We start from the raw sequence: 21,187 nt of genomic DNA, 5'->3' as shown, positions 1-21,187 counted from the left end.
AAACTAGCAACTCAACAAAACTCCACACAACAATAACACGACCAACAGAAAGTTGTCGGCTTTACACTCGAAACACGGAAGTTAACCGGAAGTTCTATCGTGCACGTAGGCTATTAACTTGATTTGCAGGCCCGAGCCCGAAGCAAACCCGAAATTTCGATTTATCCCATAGTATTTTTATAGAATAGAAAAATGTATGTAATATTTGTGGCATACGGCCTAAGGGTTATTTTATTTCAAAAAGAGAATAAATACATTTTTTAATCTGACATTATTATACAGAAAATTGTGAGTATTTAGTTAACAGTCAGTGGAAACGGGGGCTGCGTGTTGGTTTGTGGTCAGTACTACTGCCTCTCAACAAGAAGACCCATGACCTTTGATTGTCTCGGGTTTACCCCACCCTAACCCCTCGGGATAGGCTCTACCCCCTCCAAACGGGAATAAACCAGGTTCAGAAAATGGATTATTTGTTCTGCAAAACCTTTTTGATAATATTTACGAACCATTTCATTGTTTGAGATTTTACTACTTCACAATTTTTTGGTTTGAACTACAACTAATTTATTTCCTGCCGATGGACATTTGTACATATTTTCTGCAGTGCAAAAACATAAATACATTTCACAAGTTCATTTCTCTTTATCTATGAGTAAAGTTTTAATTTAAATTTAACAGTGAAAATGAAGGCTAAAATGAATGTGTGATGTTATGATACATTGTCATTAACACGACAGACAATACTTAACGGTCTGATTGATTCAAGTGAGGAGCGCTGTTAATTTTGGTTACTAAATGTTACTGATTCAATGGTTTTGCAATACTCACATTGTCCACTAGATGTCAATGTTCTTCAAGCCAACACTGTTTCACTGGCCAACACAAACCTCACACAATTTCGTATATATTGCAAAAGAAGAAAAGAGACGTTGATTGAAGTTAATGTTTGACAACCATAAAACGAAAATATCTAACAACTGAAATTATTTTTCATCCCATGTGGAATTATTATTGAACTGCCTGGTTAAATATTCAAAGAAAACTGTGCATCCTTATCTGGCCTGCATTTCTATATAAATATATGTTTTAAACACGAAAAAAAGAAATAAAAAATACTAATGCGCAGAACTGGCAACAGTTATGAAATTTAGTTTCTTTTTTTAATTAAGGTGTTTTTTCTGTCATATGTTTTATTTGGCTTGATAAACATACTGGTGCTTATTTATTTATTTATTTATTTATTTATTCATTTATTTATTTATTTATACAAATTCAAAAACTTTTCATAAAAGATTTGCAGAGTTTTAGGTGAATAACTATTATAATATTTTTCCAAAACACAGGAGCGGAAGTTCGGGTCTCCTAACAGGAAGTCGTCAGCACTGTTTTTGTTGCTAGTGGGGACTGTTGTGATGTGAAAATGGCGACGCCTCGTCGCTCCTCTCAGCAGCAGTCAAATTCCCTGCTTTCCTCCCCGCCCCGCAGCTCCTCTCTCCCCGTCACATTGCCCGGCTCTCCTCCAGCACCTACCGAAGATGCCGCTTTGCTTCCCCGCGGTGCATCGGCGACGGAGAGCGTGGCTGACGGTGAGGTAACGCCGGCCTCTCCCAGCAGCACCTCCCCATCTCCGGCCCTCACAGCCAGCAGCTCCAGCAGCAGCAGCAGCAGCAGCAGGGTTAGCAGCAGCGCTAGCTCCCCGACCGCTACCACCACCGAAGGAAGCGACACCAGCCCAGGCTCCCCGCCCAGCTCTGGTAGCGGTAACACCGGGAGCAGCAGCAGCGGGGACGGCAGCGCTTACGGGGCCTTCAGGGAGCTGTTTGAAGCCTGTCGAAACGGGGATGTTTCCAGAGTCAAGAAACTTGTGGATGCGATGAATGTGAACGCCAAAGACATGGCTGGACGAAAATCCACGCCCCTGCATTTCGCTGCAGGTAAACAGAAGCTTTAGTAACATATTGGTTGATTTTGCAAACAAATAGCACACTAGTCAGCAGGTATCTATCAGAATATTATTTAACGTCCTCTTACAAAAGGTGTATCGTCAAGTTAACTTTTCTTTTCAAAAACAAGTTTCTCCTCCTTTTAAAAAGCAACTGTTTCTGCACAATAAAGATTCAGATCAACACAATTACCATAAGGGCATGGAGTTGAGTTCATGTGCAGCAGGAGGGGGGCTTAAATCAGATTGATTTGTCCAGTTTCTTTCTGAAAAAGTTGGCATGATTACCTATTAAAGAACGTGTTTCCCACAAAAGAAATCATACTTGAGAAGAATCTTTTTAAAGCAACTTATCTTGTGTGTAAAACAATTTGTGGAAATCCCAGAACTTTTGTGAGTTTGAAGCGTTCTCTCCCTGCTTTGTTTCAGGTTTTGGGCGGAAAGATGTGGTGGACCACCTGCTTCAGATGGGTGCTAATGTGCACGCTCGAGACGATGGCGGTCTGATCCCGCTTCACAACGCGTGCTCCTTCGGCCATTCTGAGGTGAGATCAAAGCAGAAATGTCCAACTTTTAGTTGTTTATCCATCCGAAAACCCCCTTTCACACCCTAACATCTTTTTTTGTGCTTGTTGACATTTGAAAAAGTTGATTAAAATGCCTAACTAGCAATGTTCAAGTGCAAAACACAAGGTGAGCAAAGAAATGTAAAAATAACACTTAAATTGGTACTTTTGATATTTTAATCATGAAAATTAGTGTCTATTATGTGATTGTTGACATTTAAAATGATTATTCACTTTTTTAATTAAAATGTCTAACCGTTAAGATGTTTTAGACAATGGAAAACATTATTTTGCACAGTTTAAGTGCAAAAAACAAGGGAGCAGAAAGCCTTAAAAACCACACTTGGACAGATATTTTTATCATGCAGATGATTGTCTGTTTTCATCATTGAGGCAACATCTGTTCTAAGAAGTGATGTCTCAGTTCATGGATATGATTAGCCTACTGCTTAAATGGTCAATATTGTTTTACTAAACTAATTTGTAAAATGCTCCACATTTAATGTGAAAATAATCAATTTAGTGCAGTTTGATGTTTTGAGGGATACAAAATATTAAATATTTTGCTAAATATTTTTTCCAGAAAAAAAGTTCTAATAAAACACAAAAATAGCTAATAGATGCTAATTTTGAATAACTATAAAAACATTTTATTAAAGACCCAGTCTGACAAAAAATGGAAAAATGCCACAATGTTCTTGTGGCAGTTTTCAGATGTTAGAGGACTTGTATAAAGAAAAATATTCTTAAAACTGCGTTTTGAGTATCTCTTTATTGAAATTGTTGTGAATCGGGAGCAGAAGAAAAAATGCAGATGAAGAAAACTTGAAGGCGTTCCGATTGCATCCACTTGCAGACAAATAGAGTCGTGTATTTTCTCGTTTCCTCGTCTGAGGTGGTATCTGGTTCAAAACGGTACGGCTAGGTAGCTCCGGGGGAATGGGAAGGGATGGTTTACTCTGTACCCAAAAGTCCCGTCCACAACTCAGAGGTGAATTTCTGCCGCTCTACAGAAACTATGTCCTGGAAAAGGACACAGGTTTTTGATTTTGGCTAAAAGTTGCTTAAAACGCTTATAAAATAGATCAAAAGATAATTGGAGTGGGACTTAGAGGCAAATCGGTACTCATTCCGTCTTAAAACATAACAACAAATAACTTGGATAGAAATGAACCTCTGATGTATCATTTTTCTTTCGTTGAGTGAATAAAAGTCCTCATGCTAGGTGTTAAAATTTGCTTTCAGGTTGTGTCTCTGCTGCTGTGTCAAGGGGCGGAGCCGAATGCTCGAGACAACTGGAACTACACACCGCTGCATGAAGCTGCCATCAAGGGCAAGATAGACGTGTGTATAGGTGAGCGAATTAAACCCCACAGCTGCAAATGCACATTTTCTTTTTTGTGGTCATTTTCCTCACTCAGTCTGAATCTGTCAATCATGCGCAGAAAGCACAGACAGAAGCAGTTGAGGATTGGTTGCCACGGTGTTGCTGTGTTATTGCGTCGCTCCCTCTGGGAACCATACAAGCCGGCGGTTTCCTCCATGATTTCCATTCTTTCTCTCTCCTATTGTTGCACTGTGGCTTATTTTTTTATTTTATTTTTACATGAAAGGACTTTCAGTGGGTTTAAATTAATATGTGTGGCCAGACACACCCTTGAGTTTCATGTAATTCTTAATTTAATTTCATCCACCCACCAGATGGATGCTGTTATTTCCCATTATGAGTAATGCAGCCAATGTCCTGTAAAGTGCAGTCACAGAGCCGGCGCCTATTCTTAGTCGCCCCTCACAGGGGATGCGGGAGCTTTGACGCGTGTCTCGCTGGGAATTCACACTACATCTGAGGAGAGATGTTGGAAAACCTCAGGGAAGTGGCGCTGCTTTGAGAGCCCAGCTGCTCCAGCCTCTGTCTCCACGTCGCTTTTGTCACGCCAGCCAGCCTGTCAGTCGAAGAAGTGGCTGTTTCGATCAGTCTGATTGATATCCCAACATCTGAACAGAAGTATTGACTCACAAAGTGACAGTTATTCATAAAGTTTTATTTCCTTCGCACGATTTTGTGTAAGTAGTGTCTGTCATAAATAAAACCAACAGGCTGTTGGAAGATTTCACTAAAAAGACTGTGTGTAAAACACTACAAAAATGTAATCAATAGAAGAAGGTGCTTCATATTCTGCCTCTAAAAGTCAGTAAATGCATCTATTTCATATTGCTTTCATAACAAAGAGGAGAATTTAACTATTTTTATTCTACAATTCTGCAAATTTTCACTTATTCTCTTGTTTATTTATTGATCCATTCATGAGGCTAAAGACGAGGTCTCTCCTTTTTTAATTGAAAATGTTTAGAAGAAGAAATTCCAGCTAAAATAATCATTAAAGCATGAATAACATGATTTACACTCTGGTTTCACACAGTGTAAATCTAAATTCACATTTTATTAAAGTTTCCTTTTTATTGATTGTTGTTTGTATTATTATATGTTTTAATCAGGACGTCATGCAGTCATAATGGCAGTGAGAGGATACAGTTTAATTCCAGTTGATTTTACTTGGACTTTTGTTTGTCACTCCTGATTGTTAATTCAAACCCAAATTCCACAGCCCAGTTGTGGTATAACTTCATTTACAATTAAGTTTTTACTGGCATAAATGACTATATTTTCCTTACGCAACTGTTTTTTTTCTGCAATTTTTTTCTACTTTAAACTTTCTGTTTTCATCCTTATAATATGCTTTTTCTGCTGGTTCAGCGTTAACCTAACGTTGCTGTACCTGCTTGTTAAACTGTTGAAATCAAAATCAAGAATAAACACTACAGTTCCCAACAATTCCTCCTCAAAAAAACTAGTTAACATCTTTGCTATGAGCAGCAAACAAACAAACAAACAAACAAAAACAAAACAAAGCTCTGTGAACATGAGTTCTTTCTACGTTGGTCTGCTGCTCAGAGTATTGAAGGAGTCGGCGCATTTTAAAATGCCTGGAATATTCACCATTTGACCTTCCCCAACCTCTACTGCTGATGACGATCTCACAGCTGTCTAAGGTCTTAAACCAGTGAATAACAACATTTATGCTTCTTATTTTCTGTCAGTTTTTTAAAATTTCCATTGTTTAAAGAATAAATAAAAGTAGAACGTTTCTTTTCTGGGAAAGAATTGTCCTTATAGGTTGTGTTTTGGCCTCTTCAAGTGAACTTTGAGAAGATACAGCCCTTAAATCTACAGCGTAACAGATGGTCCTGTGGAGGATCTGGGCTTACTGTCAAGAAATCTCTCCAAGCAAGCTGCTGTACACATCTCTGCATGCACCATAGGTGTGTGAGTGCCTCCACTCTTCCAAAGTCCCGTCTGATAATTGGTTAAAACAAGAGAGAGACTTTTCTATGTTTCTATAAAAATGACAAAAACAAGAGAACGTGAGAAAACTCTCAAAATCTGGTGCCTTCGAGGCTCATGGCTTCAATTGTAATTCTCACTCTTCGGGTACAATTGAAGAAAGGAAAGAGAAAATCATCTCTATCATCTTAATCGTCTCTATCTCGGATGTGAACGTCCTTGAGTGCAGTAATGGATTGCCCTTTTCAGTTTCACCATTCACAAGCATAAGGAAGATTTTTTTTTTTAAAGAAAGTGAAATTAGTTTTTATATCTCATAAAGTAGCCTTAGTAATTCAACTTAATTGTCTTTCCATTTAGTCAAAGCACAAAATCAGTATAATTCCAATTCATTACACTATAATAAAAATGACAAAACTGAATAAAAGTCTGTCTTTTATATTTTTCACACATCAAGAAGAGTCTTGACATGAAGTATTTTGTCTACCATCAGTACCGGTAGTTTTTAGCAGGTTGTTAACACGCTCTGTTAAAACAATTGAGCCAGTCTTGATACAAAAATGTAATCAAGGTATCCAGCAATCAGTTCCAGAAATCATTAATTGTAGTTGGATTTAAAGATATTCTAAAATGCAACATCAAAATATCTTTTTTGGATTGCAAGTTTGGAGACGTGTCTTTGCTACTAGATGATCTCAAATGAGTGACCCCTCAGCCTATTTATTCTCGCAAACGTTCTCTGTCCTCTGATCTTGTTGAAACTTTCTGCCTTCAAAAATTTGGTTGACTTCAGTTCAGTGCATTTTAAAACATCTGTATGCCTGTCTGCCTGAGGTTGGTTTGTAGATAGTGGCAGCGAAATCATCACAGAGTTGTTTCATAATCATTTGGTGATTATAAACCAGGATAAACATTTAGCGGCACCAAAAAGAAAAAACAGTCTGACATCTCCATGTTTGCTACCAATTTGCCCTTTGTCTTTGGTCTAATGTCTCCTTCACACTGTTGTGAACCGCACCAGGATTTACTTGCAAGTTCAACACGCTTAAAGTGGACCGGGGCTTGATGTTTTACTTTGTGCCAGATGTGTGGTCCTTGCTGCAAACCATACAGGTTCATTTGAAAGTGATGTAAAGTGAGGTCGTATTGAAATATCATAGGGAATTTGATAGCAGCAACGCATGCAAATCATTTACTTTTCAAAAATACATTCCAAGTAAACTCAATACATGGTTATTCAATTAGTCTGCAGTTTTGGGGCTACCTGTTTTTTTGTTTGCAGGCAAAATTAGCTTCTCGTTGCATTTTTTTGGAATTCAGTTATTAAGCTGCTTTGAACCTGGTGGATCTTCCTTGATGTAGATATTTTCTTACATTGCACAGCTTCCATGGCTGTTAAATATGCTGAATTCTTTCATCAGTATTCTGAACCACAGAACTGTAAAACAGTTGAACTACATAGAGACATTTGTCAAAACAAACTAAACATTTGGTTTGGTGGGGTGAGGCTGTACAGATTAGGCTTTCATTTGGTTGGGCATTTGCCATGAAGCTAGCCCAAATTAAGAGATTTCTGGGAACTTTTAAGCAGATTTCTGATGTTACATAATATGTTACTCTGCTATTAATAAATGTTTTTTTTTTCTGTAGGTGAGCCGCTTTCTAAACTGGAAAAAAGCTGGCACTCTTTTTTTTTTTTTGTCTCAGTTCTGCAATAACAACTCATTTTTTCTTGATTTCTCTTTGTTTTTCTTATGTCCATGCAGTTTATTAATTACGACAATGGCTTTCTTCTTTTGAGAATGTTAGAAAGGCTTTGATGATATTAAGGGAGAACTGCTGTAGCATCAGTAGCCTACTGTGTGTTTTGTTGCTTTTTGATGAAAAAATATGAATGCTTTTTCAGTGGATGAATGTCGTTTAAGAAAAACAATCTGGGAGCTAATTTCTCATTAGTTAGGTTCTGATTGGTTGCAGACATTGCAGATATTTATGAAACAGCAACTCTGATATTGTCCTGGCAACTAATCTTGTTTCAGAAAGGATTTAGGTTGTTTTGCAGCTATTATTGGAAAGCCATGATCGCTGCAGATGAAACTGAACGGCGTGAGATGCTGTCATTTGTGACACGGTTAGAAATCATCTGTGTAAGATTGATATTTTCACACGGGTCAAACCTCTGCAAGTTGTTTTCTATCAGATTGCCATTTCTCTGCATTGGTATGAACATGTCTTAATCCTCTTATTGTGGGGGCTCTGTGTTTGTAGTTGAGTGGGAGTTAATGGGGGGTGTCATGGTAAGTTTTATTGTTGTGATGGGTGATTAAAGTCCCTCTCCAATCATCTTTTGATCTATTTTAAACACATTTTAAAAGTGGTCTTTTAATTTTGATTATGCCATTTTTAGCCAAAATCCCCAAACCTGTGTTGTTTCATGGGACATAGTTTCTGCAGAGCAGCAGGACTTCATTAGAAATTCCCCTCTAAGTTGTTGGTGTGGAGTAAGGCCCCTCCATTTCCTGTCTCCCCACTGTTTGCACGCTCCTGCTAGCTTACAGCCGTCACACCCCCGACCCAACATTACTAGTCCAACAAAAATGACGAGCAATATTGGAGCTATCCAGCCACACAGTTTTGAGCCAGATACCAGCTCAGACATGGAAAACAAAGACGTACCTGTATTTAAATCTAGTCTACAAGTGGATGCATTTGGAATCGAGTGGAACAGGGAGCTTGTGACTTGTAGGTTTTACGTCACACCTACAATCTTTTTCCAACGGCGTTTTTGCATCTGCTCCTGATTCACAACAATTTAAATAAAGAAATACTCAAAAATGCAATTTCAAGCTTTATATTCTTAATGTATTCCCTCCATCACTAGAGGAATGCTACAATAACACTTCAAAAACACAATTTCCGTTGGAGCGGGTCTTTAAAGACTATGAAAGCCTGTGCGCCAGCCCATAATGGATACTTGATGATCTCAACTCAGTCACAAATGGATTTAATCAGGTCAACATTAAATTCACAGGAGTCAGAGGGCGTTTTCAGACAGAGCATCAGCGATCACAACAGTCGGAAGCAAAGTGAAGAGGAAGGCACGGAGGGAATTGACACCGCAACCTCAGTAGAGTTCACTGAAAACACTGCAGCACTGATGGTTTATAATTCAGCTTTCAGTTCTTATCTATCTTCATTTTACTCTGATCTGATCCCCATGTGTTGTTGTTCTTTCCCCTTTCCCCTCTTTTTGTCCTCTATCCTCTCCTGACTCCTGAGTCCCCCTCCCTCCCCTCCCCTCCTCCCCTCTCATTCCGCTCTCCGCTGCATCGCTCGGTTATTGTGGAGAGGCAGGAGTCTCTCGCTCCTCCGCGCCGCTGTCTCTGCTGGATTGGCCGTAGTTACCCGCCTTCCTCCCTTTTTCTCTCCTGCTTTCCCTCATCTTCTCGGCTCAGTTGTAGCCTCTGCTCCTCTGTTGAAGTGTGATGTGTTACATCGCAGTTTAATTAGGTCCGCTGTTTAGGGTTTTTTTTTTCCTGCCGGTGCGCCGTGGTGTGTGTCTCGCTCTGCTTTTGTTGTGGCATGTCTGTTTACATCAGCGGCATGGCTCGCAGAGCAGGGGCAGCCAGGGGCAGCCGAGGGAGCAGCAATAGCAACAGAGGAGGAGAAGCGGAGGCGGCAGGAGGAAGAGGAGAAGATAAATGCAAAGTGGGACTTGTGGAAAGGCTGCCAGGAGGACTGGGGGACTCAACAAGCGGAGACAGAGGGACAGTAGAAGATCAGAGCGGAGAAAAAGAGGAAAGCACAGGCAGATCAGTTTATGGAACAGGATGGAGCGCAACAGTGGCAGGAGGAGCTGGAGGTGGACTGGGAGGAGGCGTGTGTCGAGGAGTTTGTATGTCAGTCCAGGAGCTCAGCTACTGTCTCTGTCTGCCCTGTTGTTCTACAGTTTTACTGCAGCACGGAGCCGACCCCAACATCCGCAACACCGACGGCAAGTCTGCCCTGGACCTGGCTGAACCGTCTGCCAAGGCTGTGCTCACAGGTCAGTCTCACACACATGAACAAACACACAAACACTTGCGCCAGCTGTTTTTTTCTCTTTTGTGTGTCTGCACGTCTCTTAAATCGAAAAACTTCAATCCAAGTACCTTTTTTAATCCAAACTTATAGTTGCCTAGTTTTCTCATGTATCAAACAATTACTTTATCTATCTATCTATCTATCTATCTATCTATCTATCTATCTATCTATCTATCTATCTATCTATCTATCTATCTATCTATCTATCTATCTATCTATCTATCTATCTATCTATCTATCTATCTATCTATCTATCTATCTATCTATCTATCTATCTATCTATCTATCTATCTATCTATCTATCTATCTATCTATCTATCTATCTATCTATCTATCTATCTATCTATCTATCTATCTATCTATCTATCTATCTATCTATCTATCTATCTATCTATCTATCTATCTATCTATCTATCTATCTATCTATCTATCTATCTATCTATCTATCTATCTATCTATCTATCTATCTATCTATCTATCTATCTATCTATCTATCTATCTATCTATCTATCTATCTATCTATCTATCTATCTATCTATCTATCTATCTATCTATCTATCTATCTATCTATCTATCTATCTATCTATCTATCTATCTATCTATCTATCTATCTATCTATCTATCTATCTATCTATCTATCTATCTATCTATCTATCTATCTATCTATCTATCTATCTATCTATCTATCTATCTATCTATCTATCTATCTATCTATCTATCTATCTATCTATCTATCTATCTATCTATCTATCTATCTATCTATCTATCTATCTATCTATCTATCTATCTATCTATCTATCTATCTATCTATCTATCTATCTATCTATCTATCTATCTATCTATCTATCTATCTATCTATCTATCTATCTATCTATCTATCTATCTATCTATCTATCTATCTATCTATCTATCCATAGACTTAAGAAAATTATCATCCTGATGTTTTGTGGGATCATATTCCAAGCTTTAGTGAACATTTAGAAGAACGATTTCTGTACATAGGAGTTCCTGAAAGGTCGGTAAAGGAAAACTTCCTCTACTTTACTGCTTAAAGGTTTCTTTTCACACAATGTTACCACTCATTCTTTTGGTTTTATCTCTGATACTCATTTTCTTTTCCTTGTTTCTTTTAATTAAAAGTGATCCTTATGTTTAGTAAATCAATAAGTAGGCTTTTTGAGACATGTTATCAGTGTGCCAGCCTTGTAGCTTTAACATTTTAAATCGCTGTCTTATTACTTATTACTTATTAGAAACATATTACTTCAAAATGTATTTAAGAAAAAGCATCAACCATTCAGAGAATGAGTTATGCAGTTTTTGCTGAAAGCCACATTTGATTGAACCAGTCACATGGTAAAAATGCACACATGAAAGACATGTTCTACTGACCAAGAATTCAGCCACAGTCCCACCAACTGTGGATTGAAAGTGGATGCGACACGGTCTGTAAACGACACGCCTTCAGATTGAAACCATTTTAATCAGCCAGACCACTCCCATGGCGGTGTCCAGATGCGGCCCTGGAGCAAATGGCTGTCTATGATGCCAGTGATCCACCTTGGTTCTTTTACACCAGCAGTTCATTTAGAAAATAGACAAGAAACCTCTAATATAAAAGCACAACTTTAAAAATAAACCAACCTGTACTGATTATTATATACAATGTTTCCTTTTACATTGTGAGAATTATGTTCTAAAAATAGCCCGCGATAGGTGAAATCTCCAAATTATTCCAGATGTCTACAAGGTTGTCTACACACTTAATACACTTTTCTCAGACAGACACGAACATTTTTACACTTTCCTCACTTGTTTAAACCCTTAAAGCTAAATGAAAAGACAGGAAAACGATCAAAAATTTACGGAATGCAAATATGGAAAGCCAACTGCATTTTGTACAGTAGACACAACACAGAGGAGACAGATTGACAAGGTCAACAGTCATCAGGCTACAGAGCACAGTGTGCTGTAAAAAAACAAACATACAGAACTGCACTGGAGCAAGTCAGCAAAACAGTGAGGCCTGGAAAGGTGAACCGCGATATAGCAAATGAACACTGTAATGATTGTTAGGGCTTCTCTAATAACCTATTATTTAATAGTTTTATTTAAATTTAATTTAATTTAAAAATTTCAGTCTGCACTAAGCAAAACAAGAAGAGAGTTTAGTTCAGAACATAATGCATACACCGGTAAGTTTGATTCAGTTCATTCAAGTGTCACAAAGGGAAATTAGACAAAGACATTCCTTTTAAACTCAGAATTTTATTGTCTAGTGATCCAGTCTATTAAAAAATGTCACCAAGTTTAATTTTAGCGCTTGGTTTGCCAGTTTAATCTTTAACTTCAGTGGTATCTCAAATAACAAACACCCTACAGAACGAACTATCCGGATAATGAACACTTCTTTGAACGCTGACATGCTTTGCACAGCAAACTTGCATCACATAGCTAACGGAATGTTTTCTGTATCTTGTGGGGCTGATGAAGAGTTTTCTTCCAGTGTAAGACAGAACCATAGTTGAAAGCAATAGTCTGGTCTAACTCCTGGTTAGGCTGCCTTGTTGTCGGTAAGAAACAGACGGGACACCGCTGTTTGGGGGAAGCTGAAAAGGTTTATTTTTCTTGCGCTACACAACACATGACCGTATCTTAGCTTATGGCACAAATTTCTGGGCCAAACTACAGAGTGCTCAAGAACATACACGCCCATTCACTCGTCTGTATAACTTTATGGTAATTGCGAAATTTTTAGAAATAAAACCAGGGGTGGGGAGAAAAGCCAAGCCTGTAACAAGACAAAGCATGTTTGTCCCCAATTTATTTAGAGAGCTCTTTTACCTTTTATTGTTTTCTGCTTCCAAAGAGAGCTCTATCTTTATTTTGCTTCCTATGGGAAAGCTTATGGGAAATGGTGTTTTGCATAACGAGAGCCTCGTCTTATCAAACGAGGCACCACTGGACCTTACCATTCAAACTACTAGCTTCAGGTTTTGGCATTACCTTTTCTTCTTAAAGCGTTAATATCACTGGGCAAAAGAAATTAAGAAAAAATTCTTGGATTAGAAAGATGTTAAAAAGAAGGTATCAGAGCAAGAATGGTCATTCTGACAAATGAAATGACTGAGTAATAACTATTTCTCAGAAGAAGTCAATGGGATTTTGTTTTTTTGAAACCATCAGATACTTCCTATTTGGGAACATGAGAGGGGAGGGGTTGAGCTGTCTGTTTTTACAGTCAATGCATGATACGCATTCAGTCAGATTGGGGCGTCAAAATGAGGGAGAAAAGGGATTTGAAGGACTCACAATTTGTTGTGGCTGCTAATATTAGGCAAGATGTTTTCATGCTTTTAAGTCAAAAGTTTAATGGCTTGTTCTTTTTAAAGAAACAACATGTACGTCCAAATTTGATCAAACCAGACCTGGTGTTCATTTTCTGTTGCCCCCCCCAAGTCCGGCTTTGACAAACTTGTGTGGCTTGTCTTCTCATATATCTGTTATTCTATCAAAGATGACATTCTGTGCCTTTTTTGCTACTATTTGCCTCAAAGTTTAGGGTGTTGAGAATTTAGAGATGCTGTTCTGAACACCCTCTTCATCACTCATAACGTTTGAGCTTCTGTTACCTTTCTTCTTGAACCAGTCTAGTTTTGTCTTCCTAGCACAGAACTGCTGCCCGCTGAATATTTTCAGTGTTTCTCTGTTACCCTCAGAGATGGCTGTGCATCAAGGCCCTTGTAGATCAGCAGTCTTTTAACTCTCCAGCCAGGTGATCTGGAACTAATGACGTCAGTTATGTGTTAATATGGATGGAGACTTATATGAACTCAAAACCAATCTCACTGTTAGTTAATTACATTTCACTTACAGCTGTGTTGTGTGTACTGATGTAAAGGTGAAACTGTGGCTTCACTACATTAACAGAAAGATGCTAGAAATGATTTTGAACAGATTTTTCGAAGACTACTGTTGATATGCAGCTGGAGCTACATCTTCAGCTTCGTTCCTGTTAAGGTAGATTTGTGACCTCCATGGCTCCACCAGGACTTTATAGCCATGAGGCAAGAGTGCTAACCACTAGACCTTTTTTCAAGCCAAGTTTATTTTCAATTCTTTCAACGACTGTTGATGGATATGTAGGTGTTGTGTTGTAACTTGCATTAATAAGTGTTTTTTGTACTGTCAACTTTGATTCATTGAGAATTTATACTGAAGGAGATTTTTTGTTGGTCTTTTAGTCAATTTAAAAATTCTAAATTATTTTTACAGTTGAAGAAATGTTGTTTTCTTAGTGCTAATATCTGCATTAGCTTTGCATTTGATTACTACATAAAATGCATAATATGGTATCAATTATGCACCAGTTTTTAATGTCCATCACACTTTCTTCACAGTCTGTGTCGTTTGTGGCTCATTTAACTCATGAGTGCAGCATCTCTTCTGGTTGCATGTGGCATAATGTATAAGTGTCCACTCCTTGACACATTTTTCTGGTTCAGAAGGGAAAAAAAGTGATTTTAAAATGATTGTTAACCATTTTTTTAAGAAATAAAGTAAAAAAACAACGAAGTTGCAGTGTTTCAGAAAATGTGCAGTGTTTTGTCAGCCTGCCCTAGGGCAGCTGTGGCTACATCAGTAACCTACCATCACCAAGTATGAATGAGGAGTGAATGATTAATGGATACACATTGAAAGTGCTTTGTGCATTTGGAAAAGCGCAGAAAAATCAAATATATTATCATTATTATTATTAAAATATTATTTAAATAATATGGCTGAGTGTAATTCTAACCGATAAACTTGACAAATAACACCCAGCAAAGCTCCTCTCATTGTTCTGGCTGTGGTTTAGGAGGTTGTGTTACAGCTAGCCACACAACCTACTGTCCTTTGTAGGACAACCCACCTGACTCATGATAGACTGAGATTTTAGAAATCAGGGGTTTACAATGTACCGGCACTCCAAAAGAAACTTGCAAACTACATGTGCAAAAAAATTCCCCAAAACCCTTGTTTTTTTGTTTATTTTGTTAGCCGGTGGGTTTTTATTTAGTGGTAAAGTATTGGGTGTTATCGACTGGAGCAGCTGCTTCAGGAAGCCAGCAGATGTGGTTAAAACACGTGAGGCGAGGATCTTGACATGCACCAAGAGTAAGTCAAAGACAGATGTGGTGCAGAGAATCCAGTTGTTCTCCAAAATAAAACATCAATCAGAATAGGATAATAAATAAAACAAAAATATTATAGGTTTAGTATACTCTTTGTTTAGACCATCACCAGTTAATCGACGGACCGGTAAGAAACTTTGCTCTAGCACAAAGTCATACACAGAAATGCAGCAAATATTAACTGTCATCTTGAAGCCATGATGATATACTACATACTCGCAGGTTATTTAACTGATAAAAACTCAAATCAGGTTTCCCTTGAAGATGCTGTCTTTACTTCATAATATCTTACGCCGTACAGGGGTTGACCCATACGGGTGCTGCAGGTCTTTGGATTTTCCAGGGCTGTGGAGGGCTCTGAGCAGGAGCGGATGCATCTTTAAGGGAGTGCAGACGTGTCTTGCAGTTCCATTGAGGCTTGTTTGGCAATTGGAATTGACAGTGGAACCTACGAATGTTGTGCATGTGGTAAATTGATTGTGAAGTTTTTGTAAGGATAATGTAGGTTAAAGACATTTATGACGTATGAGTGATGCTGTCGTATGATGCCCTGACGCCCACTCGTTAGTAAGGTGCTTGCACCGTCTCCTTACTGACTGCACACAAATGCTACACACACCCCGTGTGTGTAGGGGATACATAAGTGCCCGTAGCACGACCACACAAATTGCACTCTGATTCTTTCGTTTTCTAAATTCTAACAGTGACGCTGGGGCGAACTCTTATCACAAGAACAGCATGAATTGGCCTCTTGTGAACTGCGGAAAGTTCATGGGTAAAATGAAAAATCTGTATGATACGCTTGCTCTGATAATGCACAGATTCACGAGAACGGTAAGAAATTCTTGTGAATCAGTGCATTATCAGAGCTTGTCCTCCTAAAACCTCCTGTTTTAAAGTTACTTTGTCAAAAGGAACTTTAAAAGGAACCTAATTCACCCTAAGTACCCTTACAGGCTGTCCAAGTTTTTGCTATGACCTGTCGCCCACAGCATTGCCGTAGCGTGAACAACCGACCGGTCTGTAATCCCAAAATTTCACGTGGGCCATTGCGTTCCCTGTACAGGTTTGCCCATTTTTACCCAAAGAAAGCCTGTCTTCACTTGTAAGGGCAGTGGTGACTAAGGCGTAAAATGTCAACATCATTGGATTTGCTAGATTCTTTGGTCAGACTTGGAACACCAACTCATCTATCTTGACATTTGAAACTGCATTCCTAGAGCTGGAGAAATAGCCACGAATAATTATTCATCATTTTAGTAAATAACAATAGAAGCAGATTTTCAAATGGCTGTGAAAAGGCAGTAGTTATGATGAAAAAAGCAAGACACATCATTTTACGGTTCTGTAGAGAATTTATTTAAAGTCATGAAATTTCCAACAATTCAAATGTCATGTTTTTGTTCTTAATTTGTTTACTATTTCTTTTTGTTTTCAGTGGGTATTTCATCATCATAACTGTTGGTTTAGTCCTGTATTTTTCATTATTTTCTTCTTGAATAATCAGTTGTGAATCCCCATTTTACAGTTTTCTCAGACTAGAGATAAACATTAGTTTCAAATGAAACCTTATGTTCTCTACGATGATGAGTAAAGATACTTTAAAATTAGGACGCCCCTTTCATGTTCACCTTATTCTCTTTGCTGTTTGACGATATTGATGCTGGTTCAGTATCTGCATCCTTTATGCTTACTCCAAATAACACCATCAACCCCTCTCTGTTTGGTTTAGGTGCTAAACGGGATAAACTCGGAGATACTTCATGGAATAGCTGCACTATATCTAAACAGAGTGGAAAGCCATCCTGTGAAAAATGATTGTCCTTGGTGGCTAAAATTGAAATGAGATTGTTTGGTGAGAATGACTGAATGCTGCTGCATACCCTTTCGTTTCCACTATAATGCAGTTGTCTAACATTGCAATTGATGAACAATAAAGTTTAAATTCAAAAAGTGGAATTGGTTTTTCAAATAGAAAATATTTGTTGCAGATCGCAGAGTAAAGGAGACAGTATTTCCGATTGTATATTTATGTCCTGAAAGTTGTATTAAATTATTAAAACACTTTTTAATAACGTGTATTTTTCAGTTATGAATGCAGGCTTCTCTTTGCAGCACCTGGTTATAAAGTGTGATTAAACCCTCTGTTTTTCTTGCTGGAAGTGTCTCGTTTGAGGTTTGTCCTGCAGCTTCAACATGCATGAAAACATAGAAACAAATGACTCTTTTCTGCTTTAGAGAGCAGGCAGGTCTGGATTTGGGAGCTCACATGTGCGTACCAAACTCGTATACAAATCCTTGCAGGGCTTCTCAATTGATTGTATTGAGAGTCGCACAAAAAGGAATTCAGTACAGTTTAATTAACAATCTGAATTGACGTCAATTCATTTGTTAAATACCTATTTCTAAACCAATTTTGTTTGGTTTTAAATCACAGATTGTTCAAAACAAGGGATTTGAACTGATCAAAGAACTTCAGTTTTCAATATAAATGTTTACAATAAAAGCTAAAATAGTAACACTGTAAAAATCATTTTCTGTTTGGTTTATAGGTTATAAACGATGTGTTAAGGATCACTTTTAAAACTGACAAATAAAACCATTTTCACGTTTGAACAAAATACAAGAAATTGCTTTAAAGGAAAATCAGTCAATAGGAGTAATGGGTTGATGATTTTATTTTAATGTGGAAACAAAAAGCTATAGTATTTTTTTTTAACTCAACAGCATAAATAAATTCCTAACATAATTTGAGTTCAATAAAGGGAAGCAATGTATGGATTAATAGTCTGCAAAATGAAGTGGGAAACTGCAAAGGTGAAGGACAAGAGGCAGATGACATTATTTAGTGAGTCTTTAAACCTTTAAATTATTGGTATTCCTTATATTTGTAGCTGAAGCGCATTAAGTCATGTATAAATAAATACAGATGGACTTGTTTGTCATTTTATTAGGGACATAGTATTTTGATTTTGTGTTTTTATTTTATTCATTTATTTATTGCTGTAGTTGAATTCAAGATTACTAGATTTTTCATATAAAAATACATTATATTTCAAAGTTTTTATTTTATTTTATACTTCCTATTGATAAGCATGTGATGAACCATTGACAGTGTTATGTTGCATTACAATCCTCCTGCATAGAAAAGGTACATATTTTCACTGAACATAAGTTCTGATTAGAATAGATTTTGGTGCATAGTGTAGCAACAGATTAGAGTTTGCTGCCTGCAGCTTCATTGTTTTCAAGCACTTTGTGACTCAGCAGCAAAGAAATGATTTTTTCTGACTATTGTGTGTTTTGATTAGTGTTATACCGCCATGGTATAAAAAAGGATAAACGATTGATAAGAGATGCAGTTAAAAAACAAACAATCAAAGAAAAAAAAAAAGAGACTGTATGCGTCATGATGAATCAGCAGCACCTGGAGCTAAACAACCTCCATTCCATCCAAATTATAAAAAAGAAGATGGCTGGTTTGGCTAGAGACTAAATATTTTGTTAAAATACACAGAGAACGATAGTGATAGTAATGTTGATCCAATTGATGTTTTGATTAATGATGCTGTACATTTTAAACCAGCTGTCTAATATACATTGCACTTTCAGAAGGATTTTATCTGTCTGATACCATCTTTGAGCCCTTCCCTTGATTGTTAAGTATAGGACTCCACTTTCTAAGTTCATCGCTCCCACTTCAAATGCTTAATTATTAGTGGTGTAATGAGTCTAGTTGATATTGGTTCATTTTGAAAAATCCAATTGTATCCGATTCACTAACCTTAAATCAATTCAGGACATCTTTAGCCAAAAAGTCAACCAGTGTGACTCAGAGATACATTTCTGGGTACTGAACAGTGCAGGTGAGGTTTCCAGATTCCTTCTATTTCTTACAAGATATTAAAGTGTAAATTAAATGTGTTCAAAAACCAGGTAAACAAGAATTAATGGCAAATCCATTCACATTTTAGTTTCATAAAGCTCAGCCCACTGTTTTTCCACCTAAAAATAATACAGACAGAACATTATTAGAGCATTCTACCACACTGGTCACGTCTTTGCAGATTCAGCGTTTCCACTAGAATGATGGACTGATCATATTTTGCTGCAACATGTGTGTGTTGTCCGCTGTGATGCACTTAGTTGTTTTTACATTGTAGTAACATAAACCTACCCTGTTTTCCACTATAAAAATAATTAATTTATTTTATTTTAAACGATTTTATGTATAATTTGATTCAGTTAACAACTTACCTCAGGCAGATTGATCTGGTTGGATTAATCAGATAAGCTGATTAGTGATTACACCCCATTAATTATGTCACTTTTGTACTTCAACTTTTATTATCAGAGTTAGTTTAGACTTCTTTAGAACAAACTTACTGTAGATCAAACTGCAGTAGTCGATTGTGTTTAGCTAGAAGATCAGCTGCCAGAGAAGATCAAAGTCTACCCCGTGGTGCAGTGGTAGACTTTGAAGTGCTTTGGGCCTTCGAAGAAGGTAGAAAAGTGCTATATAAGTATACCCCATTTGCCATTGTGTGTCACCAATTGTTAAACAGTGTATTTAAATTTGAAAGGTTTCTTAAATGAAAAAATTGGATTTAGACACACTTTTCTTTATGAGTAAAACTACATTATATACATTACAACTAAGGCCTTTGGCTGTATACTAGAGGGAAACTCTCCATTGGTACATTCAGTGTGGGCAAAGCAATAACAAAAACGTATGTTTTCTCTGCAAATTTTTCTCTGCATTTGCCCCGAGTCAACTGTTTTGTAATATTTTTAACTGTTCTTAAAAAAAACAGATTTTACGTCATGCAATTGGGATGCTCGCTTAGAAACACTTTGCATTGATTTGCAGTTCTCTGTGAGACGTTGCAGCAAAAAGTCTGCCGCAGCATAACAAAGCAGCGAGGTCAGATTTACTAGGGAAGGGATCAGTTGTCATGATTTATACCACATATGCAATCACTGTCCTGTCAGGACTACAGTTATATGCCTTGTCAGCAGGTCTTACCACGCCTCTGTCTCAAAGTTTTGCTTCAGATGCCATTTCTGTCCTGATTTCTTAAGAGTGGAGCCTTTTGAAAGGTCTTTGTAATTGCTGCAAACTTTAATACTATTTCCTACTCTGGTATTGCTTTCATATAATCAAAAGTAAAATCAGCAGGAGGTTCTTTTGTTGTTGTTTGATACATACAGCCGTGTCATTGGAATCTTGTTCATGCTGTGTTGAAAAAAAATATTCTCCATTAGTTGTTTTCACCTGTCAGTTATTTAGGTTTTTCTTTAATTTGCCACCTGTCTGTTTCTAGCGGCAGACGCTAATTATTTAAACATGCGCCCCGCCGCAAATTGAAGGGCTCCAATAGTTGTAATTAATGTAGCAAGTGATGCATTTAGTGCAGAGCTCAAGGCAGAGCATTCGAGTATCAAAAACAATAGAAGGGATTAGTTAAGAGTGTCAAGAAACTTATTTTAAATTCTATAAAAAAAAATACCTGGACATCTTGTCCTGTAACAGACCTTGTTCGACGCAGAGGCTCTGCTCTTTTCTTCCTCTCAGCTGAAGGCCAGCGCAGCTTTCATTTCACTGTACGGTGATGAAAGGTTATATTGAGCCATAAATTAACTATACTGCTCTGCCACATCCAACTGGCTACTCTCCGAAATGATAAACTCCTTCTTTGCGCTGGAAGAAGATGTGCAATGAAAACACAAAGCAAATTACTTTTTAATATGTGGCCCCTGGTACTGTTAGTATATTAGAGGGCATCTATACAGGACTCAGGGCTTTAATGTTTGGTAAAACGTATTACAGCATGCGTTTTCAGATCAGTGGGAACATTAGAAAAAGGGTACAGCTGGATGTCTCGTCTTTGTTCCAGCTTTGTACTTAGATGCCCCCTCGAAACCCTCTTGTCTATAATCAAACAGAGTGCTTTAGACTCTTTTTTTTTTTCCAGTTTGTCACAAATGTCAGATGCAATATCTATCCACATCACACACCAGGGGCGCCAGCTCACAGACATGAGTGCACTTTCTATGAAGATTATTTGCATAAAAAAAG

General features: G+C 37.7%; 1 protein-coding gene across 2 annotated transcripts in view; it reads left to right on the top strand.

Annotated features, from left to right (window-relative positions):
* Window positions 1-1,377: 1,377 nt before the first annotated feature.
* LOC101158122 (poly [ADP-ribose] polymerase tankyrase-1) overlaps window positions 1,378-21,187 on the top strand; it is a 91,575-nt gene continuing 71,765 nt past the window's right edge. For both annotated transcript variants that reach the window (XM_011481927.4, XM_011481926.4), the window contains exons 1-4: window positions 1,378-1,934; window positions 2,372-2,487; window positions 3,754-3,862; window positions 9,801-9,896. In XM_011481927.4, the coding sequence (XP_011480229.1) occupies window positions 1,421-1,934; window positions 2,372-2,487; window positions 3,754-3,862; window positions 9,801-9,896 (835 nt within the window). In that variant the 5' untranslated portion in view covers window positions 1,378-1,420. The remainder of the gene's footprint in view (window positions 1,935-2,371; window positions 2,488-3,753; window positions 3,863-9,800; window positions 9,897-21,187) is intronic.

Source organism: Oryzias latipes, chromosome 12, assembly GCF_053564925.1.
Source record: "Oryzias latipes strain Hd-rR chromosome 12, Olatipes_Hd-rR_3.1".
NCBI lineage: Eukaryota > Metazoa > Chordata > Actinopteri > Beloniformes > Adrianichthyidae > Oryzias > Oryzias latipes.
Note: the sequence above shows the minus strand (reverse complement) of the source record. Positions and strands in the feature narration are given on the sequence as shown.